Genomic DNA, 26,821 nt, shown 5'->3' on the forward strand with positions numbered 1-26,821 from the left:
CATCAAAAAGTATAGAAGTATCCGAAGTTTTAACAACATTAGAAAAGTGTCAGGTCATCCTCTGCTGAGCTGAGCCTGTGGCTACTTACTAAGTGGCCAGTCAGGAAGGATGTTAAAAATCAGATGTGCCATCCTTCTGGTGCAGCAGCTGCAGGCCAAACACCAACATTCAGGGGTAAAACTTTACACCTGTATTTGTTGGATCAAAATATTCTGTATTACATATTTTGGTTCACATTCTGCCAGCAGCACTTTGTCTTGGTCTGGGACACAATCAAGCTCAATTTGGGAAACACATTGTTCAGTCGGAGGATTTGCTGCCGCAAGAGACTAAACGCAAACAACCCCCGCTGAGTGCCGTTCAGAGGACGGTGAGAACGGCCGCGCCGAGAGAGGGGCAGAAATGCAAGCTGATGGCGGTGGTTGGGAGACCATTAATCTCACTCTGACAGCGGGGCCATTAAGAAACTGCACCGAAGCAGCAAGGCCAGGCATTTGTGTGTGTGTGTGTGTGTGTGAGAGAGAGATAGAGAGACACAGAGAGAGAGAGAGAGACACAGAGAGAGAGAGAGACACAGAGAGAGAGAGAGACAAAGAGACAGAGAGACAAAGAGAGAGACAAAGAGACAGACAAAGAGACAGAGACAGAGAGAGAGAGAGATAGAAGGAGAGAGAGAGAGAAAGGAGAGAGAGAGAGAGAGAGAGAGAGAGTTTTGCAGTGTAATTGTGTGCGATAAATGTTGTGTCATGGTGTGAAATGTGTTTGATATGTGTCATAACAAATTCTGCATTTATGCATCTGTGTGTGTGTGTGTGTGTGTGTGTGTGTGTGTGTGTGTGTGCGTGTGTGCGTGTGTGTGTGTGTGTGTGCGTGTGTGTGTGTGTGTGTGTGTGTGTGTGTGTTAGAGCTCCAGACTAAGACGTCGCTTGTTCCAGCTGACTGCCCTTGATTTGCGGCTGTGGGTGACTGGCTGCTGTCAGCAGGGTGAGTCAAGTGCAGGACAAATGTGTGTGAAGGACGGAGAGGATGAGTCTACCTCCCCTCAAACATGTTCTCTACTGCCAGGACATCGTGGATGACACTTAAAGCTCGATTATGCGTGATGCCTTCTGTAAGGATGAATTAAATGGTCACATACAAGAAAGACTAAAAAGCTGATATAATAGTCAGCACTGAACTCAGAAGCAGGAGTCACTGTGAGAGACTAAGACAGGTCAAGTTTGAGCTGCACTTTGTGTAACAGTTAATCATCTCTTTGGGTCAAACATAAAAAAAATCAGACTAGGTATAAAAATTAAGACAGCAGAATAAAATCATGATGTCATCTGACCTGCAAACATGACTTGCAGAACGACTGTTTTTCATTCCAATCAGACCGATCTGAAATATGAAATGATGTCACTTGGCTTTACTCTTTTTCAGCACACACAACACAAATCCACAGTTTTTCTTGCCAACTGGCAGTTTTTTTCAAGTTTCAACAATAGAGGAACATATTTGAGTTTGAGGCCGACGATAATGAGCGAGTGGATGCAGCGGCTCCCCCTGCAGCGTGCCAGCGTCGAGGCCGTGTTTAAGTCAGTTCAGCAGCTCGAGGGTGCGTTTGCCCTCTGGGTGAAGTGCAGCGCTCCGAGCAACCTACAGGTCTGAGAGCTCTCCCTACGTAAAGACATGATGGAGACAATGAATCATCATCATGCTCGTAGGAAGGGCCTTACTTTATTAATTCCTATACTTTGACTGGGTGTAGATTGAGAAGACGAGCGAGGAGGAGCAGGAGGATGTGAAGCAGTCAGCAGAGGTTGCTGGAAGGAAAGAAAAAAGGCCCACTTACTGTACGGCTGAAACATGATTCAGTTTGTGTTTCTGTTGGGCTGCATTTCTAACAAGGGATGAATCTATTTGCATGCCTGTAGAGCTCTGGGTCGCATTTATCAACATGCTAAATCTCCTGTGGACAGCTTCCTCACACGCAGGAGGGCTCCACAAAAGCAGAACAATCTGGAGCTGGGAAAAAAAAAAGAAACTCTTTGCCACTGACACAATCTGGCATGTTTACAAAGTTCTGCGTAACAACAGCAGAGTGGTGCGTGCATAAAAAATGACAAGCGTGCTTATGTAAGCCATATGGCAACAATGAAGTATTCTGTTGCGAGGACGAGCCTGTGTGATCCACACGGCTGAAGTCACTGCAGCGAGCTCGTCACCGGGTTTGTTGTTCAGTTTCTGTGGTGAAACAGAGATGTTGTGTGTGTGTGACTAAACAAACTCTTCTGCCCGAGAGAATCTGCGAGGAAATGTTCGACCCAGCAGGAAGGAATGTGAAGCTGCAGAACACATTTCACTACTTAGAGGACTTTTCCTCATGTGAAAGTCACTGAAGGAGAGAGCTGGAAATAATCTCCATTTGTTTCATAGTAAATAAAGCCTTAACAACACATCCTCACATACAAAGCCAACGGCCACTTAAAGATGTCTGCACAACTCACACTGCACTGAATACATGCACAGTATAAATACTGCATTCTGCACAAAGTATTGACGGTGTTGTAGTCAAGACCGGACTAACAGAGACCAAGACCAGAGTGCTCCGAGACCGAGACGTTTGGGGATCGAGACAGAGACCAGAAAAATCTCATGTGAGCAGTGAGCTTGTCCCTCACTGAGGCGAACAGGAAGTCACAGCTGCAAGGTAAAAATGAAATTATAAATAAACTGAAAATATTCTCCCTTTTAGAAATGTGTGTTTTCCTGCTGATCGAAGTAATGAAGAGGAAGACTAGCCGATCAGTGGCGCTCTTGACTGGTCTTGATTTCAAATCTGGAATCCACCCAGTGTGACAGTTTGTTTGGACTTTTATGTGATGCTGTTTCCATAAAGTAAACAGAGATTGTAACGGCCTCATTTTCTTCTTTATTCTTCGCCCGCCTTTAATTGAGAGTTACAACTTGTTCTTTGGGAACAGGACGAAGAAATCCTGAATGTGCCTCTTTTCTTCCTCATTTTTAAAATACGATTTTAAACTAAATAATTAGTCATTCTTTATTCCTCACAGAATCATTCTGGAACTTTTCAAAAGCCATTTAAAGACAACCTGGGCTCTCAGTTCTTACGCATTTTTATAAACGATGATATTACACGGATCAAATAATTGATTGATCGTCAAAATAATCGCTGGTTGCAGCTCCTGCAAAATTGCCTTTTTTACTCACAGGGGGCATAGAACATGATGAGGGCTGCGGGATGTTTCTCCAGGAAGCTGTCGAAGGACTCGTCGGTCAGATGAAATACTGCAGAGTCCGTCTCGGACCACGGCACCTCAGGGGTCTTCGGCTGGGGGGGCAGAGGGCTGAAACAGGAAAGGGAAGGCCGGAAGAACAGAGGTGAGGGACATTTAAAGAAAAGGTGACACCTTCCAGCTGGTGTGTAATCAGCAAGGAAGAAAAATCAGACACAGCTGCAGTGAACACTCCACCCAACAGGCCGCACACAAACACACACACATCTGGACTGTACACACACACACACACACACACACACATCTGGACTGAGGCAGCCCCTCCTCGATGACGGAGCACGGCGCTGCAACGCCAAGAAGAGTGGACATAGATATAAACAAGAGCACATTTCTGGCCCTTCTGCACACAAACACACGTTTAAAGACAAACATATTTTCTTCTGCAATCTTTCCCATCATTAAACACTCGGCTCTGAGCTAACATGCTGAAGCTGCACGAGGCTCGACTTGTTTAACAATCGAGCAGACGGGCTCCCAAAGTGCTGCACAACCCTCAGGAAGTCAAGAGCTCAGACAGAGACTGAAGGCAACCGAGGCCTCCGACATTCTCCTGAGCTGGTTCACATATCGTCACCGTGTCAAAATAATCACCTCAAGTCATTTTTCATGAAACACAAAAAACTGAGCCAGATGTTGAATATAAGATATTTTTAAATTATTTTACTCAACAAGGTAATGAAAACAGATGACTATTAACATACTAATAACAATGTGTGTCAATTATGTAACATGAGAAAAAGACTTTTTTAACATGCGTCTGTGACTTAGGCTGTTTTATTTTGCCTATGTCACATTGTCTTTTCACTTAGGCAAAATAAAAGGGCCTCAGTCACACTCTTGACATAGGCCATTATATTAAAGGTGTATATTATCACATGATCTGTTTAACTGAGGTTATAGGCAGTTTTTACCAGAGGTGGCCAGCAGCATCATAAAAAGGAGTTGATTTAGGAAGAAACATAATTTTTTATCAAAAAATGACTGAGGCAATTATTTTAAGAAGGTGACGATATGCTCGTCACAGCGGGAGACTCTCCCTGCTCTCTCTCCCAATACTGGAGTTACACTGCTGCACGAGGCAGATAAGGTCACTCAGGACACGAATGCTTACCTTTACTTATGTTTGCATGCATTGCCTTGAAAGTGCTCCTTGTGTGAATTAGATTTTATGACAGACAATGTGGGAAAGTATTAACTTTAAACTACTTTAAAAGTGTGTTTGAGATGAATTGTCTGAGCTGGAGCTCTATTGCTCCTTTATGGCACAGACGAAAGTACAACACAAGCCAGCTTTAGTCTCCTGCCACTGTGTAGCAATGATTTAGCCTGGTGATAAAGGATGAAACAAGCCAACGTGAGCAAGGGAATCTAAAGAAGAAACTTCATCGAAACATCCAGCCAGGCCGGGGAGTGCTACAGAACGAGCACGAGGGACACAATGCAGAAAATCAGACTGTTCGGAACAAAACAAAAACCTTTCAACAGCAGTTACTACAAAATCCTCCTTCAGCTTTTTGCTCATCTGCAGGAGAGAGAGAGAGAGAGAAAAAAAAGGCTCTGACACGACAAACTGCAGATGTGATGACGCTTGCATGAGGCCACTCTTCCCCATTTTTAACATATGGGAACTATTTTTATGAGCAAAATGACTCAACTTAATGTAGATGCCTGAGGGAATCCATGGAGTTTTTTGTTTTTATTTTCGTGCCAAAGAGAGTAGAGTGTGTTTGTTTCACCAGAGTTCTCCACCTTTTGTAACTGATATACGAGGTGTTGCTACTAGGGATGCAACGGTTCACTCAACTCATTTTTGTGAGACTCTGGAGGTGATCGGAGCTTCTCGCTGTGCTGTCGATTAAATGCTGCATCGTGTTGGCCGAGCTGTTTGTGTAGTTCTCTGTCTTTGTTGCAATATATGCGCACAGTTTTTGTCTCGTCTGTTAACTTCTTATCTCTTTGATTTTCTGTCCTCGGGGGAATCCAAAAAAGCCTTCACTGTCATGACAACACCTGCGCATTACAACCAACCACCTCTGCTCTACGGCTGCTGACGCTCGCCATGTTACTGCCATTCATTCTTCAGAGTGCCGATTTGAACCTCGACACCTTTTGAATCGATTTTTAACTGCTTCACGATTCATCTTTGCATCCCTACATAGTTACTACTGCTCAATTTAAAACATGGCATCCATTCTGTGAAAACGTGATTGCCAGCTTGGCATACACCCCTAAATCATACAGCTGGGCCCTGAATAAGCAGAGCAGTCAAAGCTGGAGGCTGGGGAGGGAGTTGTTATGCCTCTGGGCCTAAGAGAGCGTAGCTGGAATACATCCTCTGCTTGTCTCGCTCCGTTTCCTGTGATAGCTGTGAAAGCTCTGCCCTCTGGCTCTCTGGCTGCTGCCCCGTGGACAGTAACGCTTCTCCAGCCAGGACCCTGACACGGGGCGGGAAACAGAGATGGAGAGTTAGGAGGCAGCAGAGCCAAGCCGTGGTTGGAGACAAAGGGGTCATGGGCAATGAGCGGGAGCCAAGGTGAGAAAGTGGAACGAGACAAGAGGTGTTCAGGTGCAGATTGATGAAAGTGGCAAGGTGAGTCAGGATGCTGAGAGGAAAGAGAAGGTGTGATGAGGCCGAGGGAGAAGGAGAAGGTGATGGCAGACACACTCAAGGTGAGACGGAGAAGCTGTGTAATCAGTGTGGGATGTAGATTTAAAGATTCATTGAGAATTGAAATCTCAACATCTTAAAACTTTACAAACTTAGAAGCCTATATACATCTCCAGACTCACTTCTTCATCCAGTCTGCAATCTCCTTTGCACTGGCTCCATAGTTCTCATAGTTGTAAAGGAATTTCCCCTTCCTGAAAGAAAACAGAAGACAAAACAGAAGATGATTACGTAACGGTCAGGAACGGACACAAAGACCAACGCCATAAAGAGCTTTAAAAAGACTGCAAACACGACAGAACCTGCAGGGCTGTACAATAAATCTCACTTTCATCACTGAAAAAAAGGTCGAAAGGTCGTAGAGCAATCAGGTGCTCTTCAGGAACAGGAGGCAGAAGTCGAACACTTCGAGAGTTAACCGTCCTGACAAACAAAGATCTTCTTTGATCATCTTCGTATTAAACGTGTGATATGGTTATAATGTCCCCTCAACACAGACTTAATAAGTGAGAAAAGAGATGACTCAGGTTCGGCTGGGTACATCCTAAGACGTTCTTAAAATACAGCAGTGTGAGCTCTATCCTTTCAATGAGGGCCCGTCTAGTTAAAACTGACCCCACAAACACGACCGAAGTCTTCATGATGACCTCCAGTGCTTCAATGTTTTTGATACCTGAAGCGAAGGAAACGAGTCAATCAGCACTCGACCTCTCGCTCAGTCCCTCCTGCAGAGCGGACATTACAGAAGTTATCCAGGGTCAGTGTGATGGAAACACAGACAGGAAACTGAACCACCACAGCAAACGTATCGTAACACAGTTTCGAGAACAAAGAGCTGGGTCGGACTCAGATGGCTCCAAGCCAAAAGGAAATATTTTAAGAGTGCTGACAAAAGACTGAAGAATATGATTGATACGTGTTCCTCGACTTTGTGGGGATTTTTTTATTTATTTTTTTAAGCTTAAAAATGCAGACAAGAAAATAAAAGTGACTCCATTTGAAATGAGTCTGAATCATCTTCACAACAGGACCAAATGAGGCGGATACACGGGATCAGCCCTGCATTAAGATCACCGTCAGTGGTAACTGGCTCTGGGCTGTGTGATTCTGAAAACACAAATTAGCTTTAGAGATACAGAGCAGAGTCAATATGAATGTTGATCCATGATTACTGAACCGGATTTGGAGTTTAAACCTTGCATTTTGAGTGAACTGACTGCCGTGGAGGAGAGTTTCTGCTTGGTATTTAATCAAAGAGATTTAGGAACGACTCTGTAGTCGCTTGCTTTATCTCTGCTGCTGTAAAATACACCAAGGCATTGAAAAATCTAATTGAGGATATGTGGAATAGAAGTGTAGCCTTGGGTGTTTGTCTTGGATCAGAGGACAGATCAAGGACAAAGAAGCTGATTTCGTTTCAGTTGTTTTTAATTTATAGAAAGTGTGCTGCTGTATTGGCTAGTAAGCTTTCTTAATCCCCAGGACTAAAAAAGGTGACTTAAAGCGGGTGCAAAGGCGAGATAACTGCAGTGGTGTTGATGCCGATTTCCCCTGCAGTGATTAGCTGCTGTTTATCAGTGAGGGGCTCATTACTGAAGCCAATAGGCTCGGATAGTCGTTAGCTAACCCCTGCGCTGACACTAATGTGCTCCAAGCTAACGGACTGGCCCTGGCTTGGCTACGCACAAGTGCACGGGAGTGTGCGTGTAACTGCACACACACGCGAAGAAACAAGGGGCACGAGTACAGGAAGAGAGCGAGCTCACGCACACACGGACACTTCCACAGAGGCACTTAATCAGTCCTGGTCTAATTAAAAGGACAGACTGGGATGAGAGTGTTTAATGCGGAAATAGGAATGATAAAGCTGACACAGGAGGAAGAAGAAAAAAGCAAAACACCGACACACAGTTAACAACATTGTAAATATGAGGAGAGAGCAGGGATGCTCTAGGTGGGGGGGCATTAACAAACACTATCAGTCACTCATGCAGCTCCTACTGTGTATGGGACTGAGTGCGTTTGTGAGTCTGTGTGCATATTAAGATACTTTAGCTGTACAGTAAACTGAAGTTATCGGCTCATCAACAGCATATACTTTCTTCCACAGACTAAAAAGAATAGGTGCTAAATCAATGTCACACGTGGCCTTAAGGTGTTCTTGAAGATGTAGAAACGACGCTAGAGTTTATTAAAAGCCCCACTAAGTCTGGAAAATTAATTATTTATACAGTTAGCTGGTTTTGAGACTTCAGGCAGACAACAGTGCTGCACACACACAACATAACAAAACACGGCTCCTCCAATCTTTTTAATGGTACGGCCTCGTTGCCACAGTGTGGTTCCTATAGCTTAGAAAACACAGGGATGTCTAGGTTAAACTATAATAATAACACTATAAGTCTGGCAGGAGAGACTCCGGGTAAAGTCAGAGAGAAAAACGAACAAAAGCATCTGTCCCACTGACAGCCTGTTCAACCTGTGTTATGTCAGTTATATGTGATATAGTGTTTGTGATTTTTGTAAGATCTTAATTATTTGTGTTTCGTAGTCCCTGTCAACAAACTAATAAACTAAGTTAAAACATTGTATTATGTTATATGAGCCGATTGTAATTAATTATAGGTTATAGGGCTGAATGTTAAGACAAGCAATGTTTGTGGAATCTGAATGCTGGGGTGGCCATTTTGTTTATGTTTTAAAAATATACAATTATTTGAATGATGTCATGATGACAGATGTCATCATGTCATGACATCATGGGGGGGATGAGATCAAAGACATCAAAGCCATTTAGAATCTTTATTCCAAGAGACCGGAGGGAAGTCTGACACAACCACAGTTGAGATCCAACATTGTTAGCTGTTGAACTGTTTATGTTCTTGCTAGAGTGTCTTCTAAGTCACCATTTCAGCAAAGAACAATAATGGAGCAGTACATATCCCAGAGAATGGCAGTTATGTCAGAAGTTGAAATTATTCCCCAAATGAGGGAGGGAGATTCTTTACAAAGTCATCGTCCAGTGCATGAAGGAGACTCATCCCATTGGCTGATGGTCGAAGACCTCAAAAGTGAGATACAGGGACTTTACATTATTATAAAAGAGGAAAAGGAGCGGAACACAGCAGAGTGTGAAAACAAAACACGCATCATTATGGAGTTGGAGGAAAAATTAAAAATAGAAAGTAACGGGAAATTGGAAGGCGAAAAGGTAATCAGGATGCTCAAAGAAAAACTAAGGCACCTGAATCCATCCTTTAGAATAAAACAGGACATGGCAAGTTATTCCACGAAAACCAAGGAGGAGCTCATGGGTGCCAACGCAGCACTCAACAAAAAGCTCCAGGACACCACCTCAAGTGGCCCAATACTGGACCAGGACCCGTCGGATGAAAAAGAAGCCTTGGGTAAAACGATTAGCAACAGGCTAAATAAGACCTTTGGTAGAGACAGCAAAACTGTTAGCCAGAAACAGGCTTTGAAGAACCAGCTGGAGGAAATGACAAAAACATGTCATGAGCTGTCCTTCAAACTGAATGTGCAGGAGGAGGCCAATGAGAACCTGCAGAGGAAGGTGGAAGACCTCCAGATGGACATGGAAATCAAAATGTTGAGAGCTGACAGCCTGAACCAGAAGCAGCAAGAAGAAGTCACACAACTGCATCAGGAGGTAGTCACCAGCAAAATGATGGCGATTGACATCCTGGCTGGAGAGAAAGAGTCCCTGCAGCAGGAGATAAAGGCTCTCAAAGAAGAGGCCTTGAGCAGAAATGCAACGAGTGAGGCGCAGCTGGAGAGCTTAAAAAACCAGCTGAATGACAAGACAAGCAGCTGTCTGGAGCTCTCTGCCAAACTGGCATCAAATGAGGAGTTAAATCAGCTGCTGCAGAAGAAGGTGGAGGACCTCCAGAAGGACATGGAACTCAAAATGTTGAGAGAAAAAAGCCTGAACCAGAAGAAGCAGGAGAGCTTAAATAACCAGCTGAAAATCAAGATAAACAGGTGTATGAAGCGCTCTGCCAAACTGGCATTAAATGAGGACTTCAATGAGCTGCTGCAGAAGACGGTGGAAGACATCCAGAAGGACTTGGAACACAAACTGATGAGAGCTGACAGCCTGAACCAGAAGCAGCTGGAGAGCTTAAATAACCAGCTGAATGACAAGACAAGCAGCTGTCTGGAGCTCTCTGCCAAACTGGCATCAAATGAGGAGTTAAATCAGCTGCTGCAGAAGAAGGTAGAGGACCTCCAAGAGCAAGAGCAGTGCCAGAAGTTGAGGGTTGATAATCTCCAGACAGAACTGGATGAGGTCAGGCTCAAGTACCAGGATCTTTTCAATAATTTCGAAACGCTGCGTGCAGGCAACAAGGACCTAGAGCATGAGATGGAGGCACTGAAGAAAGAAGTCCACATTAATGAAGTGGCCAAAGCACAGGAGCTGGAGACTTTGAAGAGCAGCTGTCTCGATTTGTCCTCCAAACTTACAGTTCAAGAGGAGACCTGTCAGGCACAGCAGAACGAGATCGAGGAACTTAAAATGCAAGAGGAAAAACAAAGGATAAGGGCTGATGGCCTTGGAAAAGAACTAGAGGATGCCAGGCTTCAGCTCGGGGACACAACAGACAAGAATCTGGTAATTGAGGGTCTCACGCAGGAGAAATTATCTTTGCAGCAGGACAAGAAGGCCTTGGAGAGAGAGGCCGTGCTTACAGGAACGGAGTTGAAGGGCTTACAAGAAGAGCTGCGAGAAGAGATCAGCTGTTCGCGTGAGCTTTTCTCCAAACTGTCAGCAGAGCAGGAAGCCAATCAGGTGCTGGAGGAGAAAGTGGAGGCGCTTCAAAATGAAATGAAGCAGAATGACGTCTCTCTGTGGAGGAGGACGAAGAATGCCTTCACTTCAGCATGCTGCCGCCAGAAGTAAAGATGGTGGACGAGATGTGAAACCCCCAGACCTCAACTCAACCCCCTAACCATCCCCGCCCCGCCAACACACACAATCCCCCAACACACTGACTGTAGCAGGTCCGTGTAAAAGCACTCTGTGTAAACACACTCACACTTTTGTTTCTTTCTGTCAGGACTTTCCATGTTTCCACTGTGTCTGTGGGGTTTTCTCCGGGCGCTCCGGTATCCCCACTCATATATTTGGACTTAATTAAAAACTTTAACACAAATTTGTGTACCCGGTGTGCGTTGGCCTCTGGCAGGGCTGCCCTTTGTCACCGGTTCTGTTCATTACTTTTATGGACAGAATTTCTCTGCGCAGCCAGGGGCCGGAGGGGGTCCGGTTCGGGGACCACAGGATCTCGTCTCTGCTTTTTGCGGATGATGTGGTCTTGTTGGCTCCATCGAACCCGGACCTTCAGCGCGCACTCGGCGCTATCGAGTGTGAGGCGGCTGGGATGAGGATCAGCACCTCTAAATCTGAGGCCATGGTTCTTGACCGGAAAAAGGTGGCTTGCCCTCTTCGGGTCGGTGGGGAGTCTTTTGTCCCCCTGGCCATAAGACTGTACAACACTTCACTGTCACGGCAGGGAAGAAGCACACGGTGAACCCTGGACTCATCTTTCACTTTTTTTCTCACTCCTCATCTGCACTGCTGACCTCAGAGTCAGCCCCTAGTTGGACACTTTACTGCATATTGATAGTCACCTTACTGAGCACTGGTCACTTTAATGATAATCACCCTAATCGTGTCTGGTTTCATCCTACTGTTGTGTTATGCTACATCTGTAATGGTTGACATGATCACCCTAACTAGGTCAAGTTTCACTCTATTGTCTTTGACACTTAAGGCTAATCTGCTCCTCAATAGTTGGGTACTTTAATGGCAATCACCCTAATCACTCCTGGTTTCACCTTATTGTTTTGGACACTTAATGCTAATCACTGCTCCTTTATGTTGCCGAGCATTTCAATGGCCCAATTTGCATCCCTGCATTGACTGTTTAATGACTGTACTCACACCTCTGGCACTACCTCAAACATCTCTGTACATGCACATGTAACTAGTGTCTAGAAGGTCAGCACTTCGTTTCTAAGGCTCTTTAACTGTTTGCAGGTCTCTTTTAATCAGCACGTTTTTCTCTCCTTCACAGGTTATGTACATTATGCTATATAAGTTTAAGTCTAATGCTATCTATCTATCTATCTATCTATCTATCTATCTATCTATCTATCTATCTATCTATCTTGTTATGAACAATTTTTTCTGTATTTCTGGATTGCTGTAGAGACTGTTGTTTGTACTGAGAATATTATTGTGTGACTGTTGAGATTTGAAGCTCTTGTTTGCAGCCATCTCAACTTTAACAGAAATGAATTTGCCAAAAAAGAAGTTGATAACAGGACAAAAATGAAAACGTGAAAAGCAGGACAATATTATATTATCCCCTCCCTTTATCCCGTTTTTCTTAGTTAATCTAATTATGTAACGAATAGTTGTCTGGCAATATGACCAATCACACAATCACTGAATCGTGGTTTTTCGTATTACAGTACATCAGAAGCTAACCTTTGACCCTCATTAGTGGGCAGTCTGAAAAAAATTATGTTCTTTGGGTTGAATTATTGTTTTATCAATATTTTTAAACAAGGAGTCAGATTATAATTTTGTTGGCAGAAATGAGTTCCATTCAAAAATACATTTATGGTGTTATCATTTCAGCTTCACCTCATCTCCGTGAGCTGACAGTTGGACCCAACATCCTCTCAATTCCCTCCTGGGAGTTGACTTTTTTCAAAGGGAATACCAGACCATATTGGAGACTTTCTTCTTTACACCTTATAGAATAAAGTTCTGAACCTCAGGGGACACGACTGCGTCTTTAGGTGTTAAGAGTGCTGGACTGCACTTGCTGTTTGAAGTGGCCATACTCTGATGTTCGGAGCCTTGGAAGTGAGGGCTCAGCCTAAAGTGAGACGAATGAGAGGAGTCGACTTACTCAAAGTAGCAGAAGGTCGGGTAGCCTTTGACGTTGTACTCCTGCCTGAGGCCGTCGAACTCGGCGGGGTGCACGTTCATCCCTGCCAGGATCTTTAAAGACAAACAAAATAAAGGTAAAATGAGGTCTGAGCTGTCATGGCGTTAAGGGAAAGTAAAGGAAGAGAGACGAGACAGAAAGGACATGAAACATCAGAACAGGTTTGTCATCATTAACAAGCTCCAAAACAAAAAGATGGATTACATTAAGGATAGACTGAGGCTGCACTGGGAAAAACACGAGTATAGAAAGTATAAACATGTTCAATTGTTTTCGAAAGCCAAATGAACCCAGCAGTGTACAAGAACAGACTTTAGTGTACAAGAACAGACTTTTAAAATGAAAATTAATTAAATAAATGAAACAAATCCCCACATCGGTGTGAAAGTCATTGGAGCTTTTTCTGATGAGCTGTAATATTTCAGACATCAACTTTCCACTTCCCTGTGCTCATGACACAGAGGTGAGAAATGTGCTGAACAGTTTGGCCGACCACCAATTCAAACGTTTCACTTCCCAGCAGCACCATTATTCTCAGGCACCTTCCCAGAAACGCACATCCCTGCCTCTCGCACAGAAACCCGTCCATGATCCGCTCAGGGAGCTTCTATGCATTAACCGTTGAGATCCTGTCGAGTGCTGGAAACGTTTGCTACTCGTACGCCTGGTATTCAAGCAGATAAGAAGTTAATGATCTCTTTCTGTGTACTGTTAGCCAAAAGAAACCATCTCTCTGCAGAGATCTCATCAATGCTTCTTCTTCGGGTTAATATATAGAAGCATTTATGAACACAAAGTGTTTGTTTCCCAAGCTGATCACGAAGGCCTCGGGATGTTGTTTTGCATGCATCTCTCCAGTGAAGTTAAAAAACATTTCAATGGCTGGGAACAACAGAGCAGCCCTCCAAGTTTGAATGCTTTTGTTATAGTGCTGTCTGTCTGCAAACTGTCAACATGGGTCTTTGTGGGACCCAGGAGACGAAGAGGAGGAGGAGGAGGAAACGAGGATGAAAAGAGGAGGGGGGGGAAGTTAGGAAGTAAATACACTGACTTTAAATCTATATAGAGGCTTGTAAACTTCAGCTGGAACAACATTAACCCTTAATTGTGGCTGCAGGTGACAGGCCAACAAGTAAAGAAAACAATGTGAAAACAATAAAAAGCAATAGAATCATCCATAACAGATTTCTCTGCTGGACTTTTCAATGGGCTTCTGTGATTGCTCTGAGTCGATGCAACCTAAAATACAGACACAGTTAAGTCTAGGCTTGTGAACTGCCTTCAAAGCCATCTGGGTTATTATTCTGCTGAATCTTAACCCACAGTGCAAAAGTTGCAGAGGTGTTGTACTTTTTTTTTTTATTAAGAAAAGTTTGCAGGAAATACATCCAAGATAAAGCTTTAATTTGGGCCCGCCTGACAGACCGTCCTCCTGCGGATTACCAAGCAACCATCCAGACATTCACCGCTGACACATCTCATCTAATCTGCAAACATCAGAGAGGGACCGCTGAAGATCAGAGCCTGTTAATACAATAAGACGGGGGGCCGAGTGTGCATGGAGGGCTGCGGGTCCAGCAGACTTACATATTTCCCCTTGGTCTCCGTGGCTGCTTGCTGAAAGATTGGCTGCATTCTCTTACAAACGCCGCACCCTGCAACCAAAACACAAAACGGAACAAGTGAAGTTATTCGAGTGAAATTGACGGGAACAATTGCTCTGACAGCATCGGAACCAATTTCAAAAGAAGTCCAATCGTCTGCCAGGGGAATCGTTATGTTTTTTGTCGATAGCAGTTTGCAGCCTGCTGTGTGATGTTACAGATACAGTATGATGCACTCAGAGGCACTGACCAAAATAATAACTGAGCAGAATACAAGGAAAAGTCCAAGCAGTTGATTTAGTATCGAGCTCCCACAGGAGACGAGGACATTTACTCCTCAGGGACAAAAGACGGTTCTGGTAGTTGGTGGTGAAGGAAACAACAGGTTTCATTGACTCACTCGTTTTTTTTTTTCATTTTATACAATAAATCTAAAATGTGTGTTTCAACTAAGGTATGGTCAAGGTCAAAGGTCAAACTGTTTGATACTCAGATACTATTCAAACAATAAAGTCTCCAGAACAAAAAAAAAAACAACAAAAAGTTTTGTGTTATTTTATACTAAAAGCTCAAAAAGAGAGCCACGTCTAAATTGCACAAATACAGCTAGACGATGGGACTCTAAGTCGCCATTTCTGGTCTTGGGTGCACAGGACATTTATTTTGGTTGCTTGAATCAAAACGGGTATTATAGTTTTATTTTATATGAATTGTATTAAAGCTTAAATTGCGACAACCCTAGTTAAACGTTGTTTGACCAAAATAAGCATTTTGAAATTTAACAATAAGCATTTTATCAATTTATTTTTCTGCTGTTGCTGAGGGATGAGAATACTGCTTTTATGCGACTTTATGAACTCTGCAGGATATTAACATGAAGAGAGAAAGTGTCCCCTGGTTGGAGTGTTTGATGAACAGCTCATCACGAACATGTGTCCATGTCTTCTTATACTGTATTCCCCTCTCTTTAAATGATGCACCTCAAAAAAATCGTGCTTTTTTTTCTCTTCTTTTTTTTTTTGAACGATGGCAGCTGTGAGTGCGTGTTTGCTCTCGCACGTCGTCTTCCAATCACAGGAAGTTCAAGTAGAGCGAGAAGAGCTCCTCATTTACAGTGAGCTATTTAAGAAGTGTGTTAATGAAAGGACTCACAGGGAGCATAGAACATCATGAGGACCGGCCTCTCCTCTTTCTTCAGCATCTTCCTGAAGTCCTTTAAAAGAAGAGGGGGAGAGAGAGAGAGGGAGGAAGGGGAGGGTAAAAAAAAAGGTTATATACAGAAAATGTACGTGAATAATAGACGTTTCATTTTACCAAGAAAACACTTGACTAATATTTAAAAAAATAATGATTGAAAATAACAAGTGTTGTTTCTGATGCAGCTTCCTCCAGGGTAGATTTTCCCAAAATAGCTTTAAAATAATAAAACAAACCATCACATTTGCTTTATCAGCGATCTACTAGACAGCGCATATTACACAGAGTTAACACGTCAGCAAATAAAGAGAGAGAAAAAAAAAAACTTTAGGAGCAGCAAGTAGATCAGCCTTCATACCAGTTTCTCATCCTCATCATCACCTTCATGAGCTCAGCGACTTCCTAAAAAAAAGTGCTCATTCAGCACAACCTTATGTTGACACCTTCAGAAGGCCTCGGGGCACGAGTGGATGTGCAGGTGAAAACGGACAGGGCGGCTCTTCATTAAAGCAAAGGGGGAAGGTTTGATGTTCCGTACGAGCTGACGGGTTTGTAGACGACGTCGTGAACGATGTGGGGCAGCTCTCTGATGGTGAACCCTGATATGTTCTGCTTTCATGTGTGAGGTGTAGTGTTGCAGGCATGGACGTCCTGCTGTGCGAAAGCAGGGCCGCTCAGTGAAGTGTGCCCTGCACTGCATCGACTGATCGGTTGCTGTACAATAAAAAGGTGCCTTCTCGATGGAGATGGGTATCGTTAGGACAAGAGCCCGAGCGATGAATCAGCTGACAGTTAATGTTGTCTGATATTAGAATATCAAGTGACTATCAGTATCAGCTCACTCAAATGAGTCACAGGTTGTTTGGATTTGAGACTTTACAATAACAGAGTGTGAATAGAGACATGTTTCACACACACACCAGAGCAGTTGGGGGTTCTGTGCCTTGCTCAAGGGCACCTCGACAGTGCTTGAGAAGTGATCTGGCACCACTCCAGCTTCCAGACTAACTTCTTTATTTTTTGGTCCGCGTCGGGACTTGAACCCGCGACCCTCCGGTTCCCAAGTCCCAACAGACCGAGCGACTGTAATTTATCCACATTTTCAAAAGACGTTTTAGGATCACTGCTTACTTTCTCCGTCTCTATGTGGACGACATCTTTGGCCTCGGGGTTCTCCTCCCACAGCGGGGGGCCTGACGGGTCTTTCAGGAACGCCACCATGGACTGAAGGGAAGAAAAACAAGAGTTTTAAAGTTATATTGTAAGACAAGTTGTCACTTTAACAAAGTGATCCTGTGAACACTGCATGACTGATGATAGCTGATTTGAGCATTGAAGACATCACAGTTAAACTGAGCACAGACAGACTGCAGGCTGCGCCAGGTGGAGGCTCATATAGAGCGACGTGTTCATGCATCAAAGAGGTGTCACAGCTATTTCAATACGCCCGTTTGTTAATGGACTTGGTAAAGATCCATGTAAATAGAATGAACCATATGTCTGCAGAGGCAACAGCAGGAAATGTTTCATTCGGCGGGACAATAACAATGACGGCGTGGACGCGGGCGGAATATTCAGTGATCATTACGTGGCGTTCAGAGTTAATGGTTTAAACTGAGACTTTAGGCGCTTCATTGTCACTTCAAGTTTTTACATCTGTCAGGGAAACACAAACAGGCAGAATAAAAGTAAAGAGAACAATTTAATGATAACAGTGAAAAATAAACGCGTAGCTACACAGTGTTGTTGTGATTGAACTCAGACGACAAAAACAGAAGAAGCCACTTCTATATGTTCTCCACACTTTAATCTAAACCAGGACTGAAGGCTGTTTTCATTTGTAGATCAGAAGAGGAAGAATGTGCGACTTTGGGATTCAGTAGATGTCGCCCTTGAGCATCAGCATGAAACCTAAAAAAAAAAAAAAAAACTCCTCTCCACTCGCGACAGCACGAGAAGTTATCAGTGTCAATGCATCATATTTAATCAGCATGAAGCTCAAGCGTCAGACACAATTATCCTTTGCTTTTTGATCTGTGTGTTAAATGTTGCACATTCTGCCTTCTACCCAATAACACTTCTTAAATTCAAATCTCAAGTTTCTTGGCGTTTCACTTCTTGTGGTGAAGAGGGGGAAAGTTTGTGCTCAGCGATTTGTAAGATTTAGCTAACAGCTGTTAGCGGCACATGAATATCTGTGTCAGTGTTTTTGGCCTTTATATGACAGGACAGTGGGATAAGAGTAGGAAACCAGGGAGAGAGTGAGGAGCGAGCCTCCGTACGTGCAACGCGACCTCACCGCTAGGCCATCAGAACAACGTAGCAGCTGATGCAAAGAATGCAGGGTCTCAGCGGTGCACTCACCTTAAAGGTAGCGGGTCTGTTGTACTCCGTGTGAAACGTCCCGTCTCTGCAAGACACACCGAGACACAGTGCTCACAACACCAGAAGTAAACGACAAACAACATGCTGCTTAAGCCGCTAACACCATATTACTTTCCAGAAAAGCACTGAGGTGTGAAAGAGCGCCTGACAGCCAGCTGACTTTTTATAGTTACTCACTTGTAGTGCAGCAGCTCTGCTCCTTCACGTTTGGAGCTCGTGTCCACCTTCACCTTCTTGCAGAGCTTACGGCCCTCTGAATCTCTGCGAGAGACGAGACATACACATGTAAACATCTTAAACACCCTTTAATAGAACAGATCCTTCTTGTCCCTGCGACATGAATAGTTCAGCAGCTCTCGTCAGTGGCAGCACAGACACACGAACAGGAATAATGATGATGTAAAGACAACATTAAAGCCAGTCTGAAGACATCTATAGAAAAGAAAGTGCAAATAGTGCAAGTTTAATGAACAGAAATGAGTACAGGGCAGTAGTGAATAACAGTGCTGGTGCTGTGGTTACTGGTTTGAGGGGGTCGTGGGGGGGCAGCAGTAGATAGTATTTCACTGTCTGTGGAAAGAAACCGTTTCTCAGTCTGTTAGGGCGCACTCACACTCGTGCCTCAGCATGCTTCACCCCTAAAGTCCAGTTCTTTTGGCCAGTGTGCTTCGGCACTGTACAGTTCACGCACGAGCACGCGGGTACACAACGCCGACGGCCTTTATTAAAGAGAAATCTGGCTGCATCCGACTAACGTGACTCAAAATAAGCCTCAATGTAGCATCATGTTCTCCGCGTTGTTTTCCGACGTGCGGACGCGGATACGACCGCACGTCACTCTCCTTCCAGAGGGGGGGGGGGGGGCAAGAGACAGGGTCCAAGATGGGCGGGGTCTACGATGTACAGAAGCGTTTGAAGTCACAGTTAGTTATAGAATATAGAGTTCCTCTCATCAATCAATGATAGATCCTTTAAATCAGCAGAAACCTGGAGTAGGACCAGACTCACATGGACCGGCCTGAAAGGGAATCCTGGTTAGACTTTTATGTACAGCTTCAGTACGTTTACAGCATTCACTTTAATGAACAGGCTTTAACCTGTCACTGAAAAAAAGGCTGCAGTTAAAAAGGACATAATTATGCATCTAACCACCTACATGTACTTCACACATGCAGCACTGAGACATTATCAGAAGCAACATTAAGTACTCAAAAAGAAAACGCATTCATTAGAAGACGGAGAGACGGAGAGCGTCTGATGCTGACAGATTCAAAGAGGTGGAAATTAATCATGCCTTCACGTCACTTCAGCGAGCCGGATGTGTGTTCAGGATGGTTTTATGAAGAGGAGTGAATCAGTGCGTGCATGTGTTGACAGAAAGTATCTCAGGTAATGGCTGTGTGCTTAATGCCATATTCTGCTGACTCATGAAGGCAGATGGCACCAGTTGGGGGGAGACACCAGGAGCAGATGTGACCTCGACATGTATTTGGGAGATGACGAGCAGTCATCCGACTCAAAAGCAGCCTTCTGATTCTTTCTCCTTCAAACATTTCCATGTGTCACACAAGGGTGAGAGAAACCTGAAACTCTCGAACGCAGATAAAGAAAAAAATTCTACCCAACAGCTTTTGATGTTGTGAGAGGTAAAAGCAATCCTGTGGACAGTAAACATTGTGCATTTTCCTCTTATATATGTGCTCTGGTTTGAAATCTTTTCACGCATGCATTCAACTTGACAACTTTAAAAGATTGAAATGTGAATGCCATTGTTTTTCCAACATATTTTTTGATTTTCTCGACTTCAGTGCTTTAAACCAGTCTTATTCAAACCGTGGGTCTGGGAGCTGTTTTTGCCGGTTGTGAATGGACGCCCGCAAAAAATAACTTTATCAAAGACTTCATGGAGAGCTTTCAAAGCACGCTTCTTTTATTCTGTATTTTTGTTCCATGTTATGAACCATCTTGGTCCAAACCTCCACTTTGTCTTCATTAAATGAATCTAATCAATTGAAAAATAACAACTGTTTGTGTCACGATTGATCATTAGTAAAGATCTGTTTTGTTCTATTGAACCAAAAATGGAGACATTTTGATGTTTCATACAAGACAGATATAAAACCACAGACGTGTTGGAAACTGAAACTGAGCTGTGCAGTTCTGGCATTAAAGACTATCAGACTATAAAGGCGATGCATGTGGGTAGAGAGACCAGAAGAACAATGGACTTGGGCTTTTAACCTCTTACTCATCTTGTCATCCATGCACAGTAAAACTGACTCAGAGGAAAAAAAATACAGCACTGCATTCCTTTGTTTCTGGACTAAAGTTTTTTTGTGAATCAACCTATGAGCACAGCACAACTATTCAATCACGCAACAAATACAAGCCAAAGGGCGCCAGAATGACTCACAAGCTAACGTTTAAATCAGTCAATGAACGGCATTTCTCTAAAGAGCTGACCACCACAACAGCATAACTGCTGTACATATTCATCTGTGGATTCACTTAAATTGATGAATAAGCACCAAAGCTCTCAATGCTCCAGTGAGCAGCAGGTCCACGGGGATGTAGTGTCGTATGAGTGGAGGCTGATGGGAAGTTATAAGGTGCTGACAGACAGATGTGGTGAAGAGATAAGCTGCTAAAAATAGATGCCAAAAAAGTAACTATTGTCCAACACTGTGTAGTCGGGATTAAGAAAGACCATACAACTGTCGCAGAGAAAGCATTATTTAGAAGAAGTGTAAGACTTTCTTTTTCTTAACCAGGTTTGTTTTAACAGAAACTTCACATTTTAAGTTTCTCTGAATTTCAAGAGTCAGCATCCAATATTACAAGCGGATGAGGACGTTGTCTGATTCACTGAATGGAATGGCGTCACCAGCAGAGGCCATAAGGATGCTGTGCAGGTGAACTATAAAAACACGGACATACTTCCAGTGATGTCTCGCATTGATTTTTAAAGAAGTTATGGAGCCCAAAGATGGCCGCCTGTCACCATATTGAAAATGCTGTATCAACCTTGTTTTCAATCAACATAGTAAGAGTCAACGAGGTAGAGCTGAGGAGGGCCTTAAGCCACCTGGGGAACAGCCACAAGGCATCCACCTGTCAGTCAACTCATTCACGACCCCGAAGTGTGCACATGTACGATTAACTCTGAAGTCCAATACAATCAAAACGGATGAGCCATGAAAAGGAATTTAACTCTGTTTCATGTGTAGCCATAAAGAAAAGAGCTCGTGATACCAAATTTGTTTTTCTGAACCTTTCTGGCTTTAAAAGTGTTTTTTTATTACTGCTGTAAAAAGGAGGAATTTCTTGGCTATTGCAGCCGGCCTCAACTGCAGCTTTATGTACTTCTGCTTAGGCTTCATTTAACAGTTGGAGCTTCAGGTTAACACAAGCCGACTGAAGAGAGGGTGAGTTTGGTTAGCTAACTTCTTCACTCTCTGGCAGACAGATGGAAACACATCATTGACCACTTTCCCTTTGTTTCAAGGTTTCAAGGTTTACTTTACTGTCAATTCCAAAATATTTCAGACATACAGTGAAATTGAAATTACGTTTCCCCCCCTCCCCACGGTGCAATGTAGATAAAAAGGTACGGTCAAAAAAACGATGTAAAATAAGATAAATAATATTTACATTAATACAATCTAAATGTGCAAAAAGTACAAAGTTAAATAAAATGGAATCTAAAACAAGACTAGGAACGTCCACACGAGGAAAGGCTTTTATCTGTAGACCATGACACCTGTGTCGTGATACATTGTGACTTACACTTTTTTTATTTTTCTCATGCACATCTCTAAGCTTAAGTCTTTTAAGTAGGAAGACTGGGAAACAATAAGGGAGGCAACATTTTACATCAGGTCAAAGTCAACAGAATCCCTTTCTGTACAGGATTAATGGATTCATCAGGCAAAGAGGATGCAGCGCTGCATGCCATTTAATTATTGCTTTGTTAAAGCACAAATCCTAATCTGTGCTGGCCTTGTTTGTCCTCTGCTGGTTCAACTGATCAACACGGGAGCATGTTTCCTATGTCCTAAGCCTGTTCTGACAGTCCGGTTCTAACTCCTGAATGGACGCCACAGTCCTGCGCTTCCTGTATGAGCTCATCCATCCCTTCGGAGGATCCCTGTTGGCCAACACTCAGGTCACTGTCATCTGTTTAAAGTGTGTCATTCTGGCCTCGGTGGCCTTCTTTCTTGGCAGCGCTGCGAGTTCTCACGCTGTGATATGGGCTCAGCTCGCTCTCTCTCTCTGTCCACCATGAGCTCGCAGCTGGAGCTTCGATTTGGAACCGACCCATTTGAGATGGTTGAGAAAAATGCCAAATAGCACAATGCTTCGCCACAGAGCCTGGCACTGGACCCGCGTGTCCTGCAGTGATGAGCCCGGCTCGCTCTAGCTCCTCTGGCAGGAATCTGGCCCGGTATAAATCTCAGCTCAGTGTGAGTACACTCTCTTACATGCTTGAGTTGTTGGAGGAGGAAGAGAGGGAGATGATACCATACTATCCAAGACTAAAAAAAAAAGGTAACTGAGTCAAAAAGTAAACAGTAAAGCAGATTGTATCATGGCGTGTCTTTGAGAAGAGACGTGGACACTAACCGTTCTGACAATCTTTTGAACTCCACACTGATATGAGTTTCGTTTTTCTTCCTGTCTATCTGCCTCGTCTTCAATCCAAGATATGCTTGAGAGAGATTTTGAATGCTGCAATGAACACTTGGTGCCAAAGGGGAGTAACTGTCTTCCTGTTTCCTGTTTTATGATACACTTTTCCTCCTCTGGTGAAGGAGACGGTTCTTGCAGTTGATGGCTTGACAGCTATAGAAGAATGTAAGTGGAAGTGAACATGAGGAAGGGCAGAAAGAACAACAATCCAAAGTCAGCTCGCTGGGGAGTAAAGGGAGTTGTGCTTGAAGGCCGGAACTTGCCGGAGATAGAAACACGAAAGAAGACTGACAGATGTCCTGCTCTACTTCCAGAAATAAATAAGAGAATTGAGCTTGAATGCTTACATAAACATTAACAAGTTAGAAGTATTTTTTTTATTTCTACAGCTGCCAGTAATGGTTGTTCATACAGCAGCCGGTTATTTTTTCATATTTAATATGACTTTGTCACTGATAGAAAAAATAGGCGAAAGTTTCTTCTGATTGGCCAGCTCCATGGAAGCCCTCTGGTGGCAGAACGCTGCAGAGCTGCCAGGGGAGGGCTGCTCTCCAGTTTGGCTTCATCGACCAACACAGGAGGACTAAAACCATCTTCGAAAATTCTCAATATCATATCAGGGAATCATCGCTGTGGTTTACAGGACAAGCTGTTCTTGTCTGATCTCTTGTGTTTATGCGTATCTTTGTCCCCTATTACCCCAAGAGCGATCAATAAAGTTTTCTGAATTTGAATGATCTGAAACTTCGCCCAATTTAAGAAGTGGGTATATCCAGCAATGTAACACTATGGGCGAGTTTTAAAATGGGGATAGACAAAATAGGTCAATAATAATAACTAAATGGCTTCCTGTACTATTGAACCTGCAGGACATTTACACCCCGATTAAAAAGCCATCACTTGTGTAGACGGATGGCAGAGGAGGATTCAATCATTCTGCTGAGAGAGACTGGTAGCCAATTAAACTCTATGTGTACAATTTAAAAAGAAAAATAATGAACCTCATTACTTACCCACAGTTGACCCATGCAATAGTCCCTTGGCCCTTGACTGTCTGGGCCACATCTGACAGCAGTTTCAGGTGAGAGTCCCCTGATGTAGCTGCAAACACAGAGAACAAACCTCAGTCAGAGTTGTTAGCAAAACCGTTCAATAGCTCTGGAGAGCCTCCAGACACAGAGGACACTGTCATGTCAAACACAGCGAGGAGGGATTGAGTTACACCGCAGCTCAGTGTCTTACTAGAGAACAAAGTGGCAAAGAAAGAGATCACTGAGTTTGGGATGCAGGGGTGATGGAAGAGCGCTTTCTAATACCCTTCACCGGATGAGTTCAGGGAGGGGGTTTAAGTTACATCAGCTTTCAGCATCTCACAATAGTGAGACTTAGCAGGGGATGGAGGGATTATAAGGTGACACAAAGACTCTGCAGAAGTAGACCAACTTTTCAGCTAACAAGGAGGGGGAGGGGGAAGGGGGGTGGCACAGCACGGATGTGGCGCGAACGCTCATTTCTACCTGCCGCATGCTGCTTTCTAACACATTCTGAGCCGTGATGAACACCGAGTGTGAGCTCACTCAAGGACAACATAGAGGGGTTCATGAACCACTGGAGATTTTGCACAATCTACCATGTCATTGAGAAAATACAGCCGAGCACTGTACTTTCTGCACGAGCTAAGACAACACACACACAGCAATACATCATACTTTTCTTATCAGGTGTTGCAAGAAAAGGAAGGTTCCTGTGAGTAATGTTAACTTGAGTAATATTGAAACTTTTGTAACACAGTACATCATTTTTATCCTCCCCCCTGAAACCTGGTGTGTTTTATTCACTGCATAAAAAGTAGAATTCCTCTCAATGCTTCAGGCGAGGGGTATATTTAGATTTAGGGATACTGCGATGACTCCCCTGGGTGCTGCCTTGCACCAGGTTAGCAACTAAAACATCTGGCCATTCAGTGTTGGAGAATAACCATTTATGGAGCAGAATGCACGCAGATACCGTCGAGTAGATTTTCTAATAAGCTCAGGGCTGATGAATGCTAACCACAGCTAATCTCAACAGGGACTCAAAGGGGTGCAGAGGGTCAGAGGAAGGGGATGGGAGGGGCGGGGGGGGGGTTGACCTTCCTTACTCATGAGGGTAGATGTACGTGACGCAGCTAGAAGCGGTCAGATAATTGGTTAGTGTAGAGAGGATTTAAAGCAGCAAGACAGAAAACCTGCAGCAAGAGGGAACGTTAAATTAGGCACGTCTGTGTGATGCTGCAGCAAGTGAATAATCATCAATCAGAGGCAGAGCTCGATGTGTCAAAGCTTCATACAGTCTTTTTATACATGCTGAGATGGGCCATGAATAATGAAACAAATAAATCTGTAGCTGTGGGGCTCTGTGAGTCTTCTGATGCTTACTGAGGGGTAGGAGGGGCGTTTGATTGGAAAATTAGTAATATCAAGCAGCCTCTTCTAACAGCCTGCTGCGTGCAGTCCTCTTCTTCGAAGAAATGTGTTCATTTAAAAAGGAATTCAAATCTACTGGGATGCATTAGGAGATCCTTAATGGTTGGACGAACACAATCCTGTTAAACTTTGTTTGAAAAGGGTTACATTACTCTATGTAATAACTGATCTCTTTCTCTGTAAGATCAGCTCCAGGTCCGTTAGTGAGATGCTGTAGACCACCCTTTGATGATGTCAGTGGGCAATCGGTTCACAAGGCCGGGAATCCAAATGCTTTTTAGAACATGCACAGTTTGTAAAATCAGCTGTCAGGGGACACTCGATCAAAAAAAATAACAAAAGGTGACGTCTAGTGGGGAATCATGGGAGTTCTCTCTGCTACCTAGAGAGGTCTCTACAGCCGGGTCAATAAATAAATACACCGTCTTTTCTCACCGGACTTGGTGTAAAGTACCAGAACGTTGGTTCTCGTTCGGAGCAGCTTCTTGAAGTCTTTGTGGTCGCTGACCTTCTCGATGAGAGGAGACACCTTCACCGCCTCCAGCACCTGCAGCAGCCCCACCTGTACACACAAACACACCGACAACACTATGAATAATCACACACCAACAACACTATGAATAATCACACCAACAACACTATGAATAATCACAAACACACCAACAACACTATGAATAATCACACAAACACACCAACAACACCACGATGGAGCAGACATACCAGGAGCAGGACAGCCAGAATTAGATGTCTGCTCAGATGTGTTGAAGTCACTTCATTATTTGTTCTGCTCAAACAAAGACCCACTTACTGTTTGATTCATGTACTGTCCCCCCTGCTTACACCTTTGAACAGATTATCATTAATATTGCAAAACTCGACTGCAATTTGCCAAGACCTCCTCAGACTCTGACCTCTTTCTTTTTATTCTAACTTAAATCCAGCGTCGAACCAAGGACAAGCTTTACCTCTTTAGCCAGAAATTGCAGACAAATAATGCATAATGCACTAGTGAGGGGATTTACGGGGGTTCAATTTTGTGTATTTTTTCCAGCTATGTGTCAAGTTAAAATATCAGCTGGATCCAAGTGAAATACATTTAGTACAGAGAGATAACCATAGTTACAGTGTTGTACCTCTGCTGCAGCCCTCGTCTGTGAATAAGTGTGAGAGCACAGGCTGAGGGTTCATAACTGCCATAAACAAGATCAACAGTTTGAACTTGATATGCATCTCTGAGCCGGCGTGTTATGAGTTTCATGGCTGAATCCAAATTGTTATTGATTTCACTTCAGCTGCTGTAGAGCACAAACGAGACTGCGCTGTGCTGAGGATGAGCCTGTTTGGAAAGGTGATTCAAAGTGAGCAACAGGTGGGCACATCTGCACCGTTAGTCAGAATGGCTCCTTCGACTTTCCAAACGCCGGCAGTCTAGCTAATGGTGTGAAACATCTAATCTAACAAAACAAAGCCCACACTGAGAAGCTTGCACTTTAATCACAGACAACTAAAAAAAAAAAAAAAAAAAAAAAA

General features: G+C 43.7%; 1 protein-coding gene across 1 annotated transcript in view; it reads right to left on the bottom strand.

Moving 5' to 3' along the window:
- The window catches only part of pdia5 (protein disulfide isomerase family A, member 5), a 53,893-nt gene that overhangs the window by 17,353 nt on the left and 9,719 nt on the right, over positions 1–26,821 (bottom strand). Inside the window, exons 2-11 of the mRNA XM_079356820.1 lie at positions 25,727–25,853; positions 23,840–23,927; positions 18,315–18,398; positions 18,117–18,162; positions 16,884–16,976; positions 15,708–15,768; positions 14,539–14,606; positions 12,913–13,004; positions 6,091–6,162; positions 3,215–3,351 (exon numbers count right to left, since the gene is read on the bottom strand). Of these exons, the coding sequence (XP_079212946.1) occupies positions 3,215–3,351; positions 6,091–6,162; positions 12,913–13,004; positions 14,539–14,606; positions 15,708–15,768; positions 16,884–16,976; positions 18,117–18,162; positions 18,315–18,398; positions 23,840–23,927; positions 25,727–25,853 (868 nt within the window). The remainder of the gene's footprint in view (positions 1–3,214; positions 3,352–6,090; positions 6,163–12,912; positions 13,005–14,538; positions 14,607–15,707; positions 15,769–16,883; positions 16,977–18,116; positions 18,163–18,314; positions 18,399–23,839; positions 23,928–25,726; positions 25,854–26,821) is intronic.

Source organism: Symphodus melops (genome assembly GCF_947650265.1).
Source record: "Symphodus melops genome assembly, chromosome: 12".
Lineage (NCBI taxonomy): Eukaryota > Metazoa > Chordata > Actinopteri > Labriformes > Labridae > Symphodus > Symphodus melops.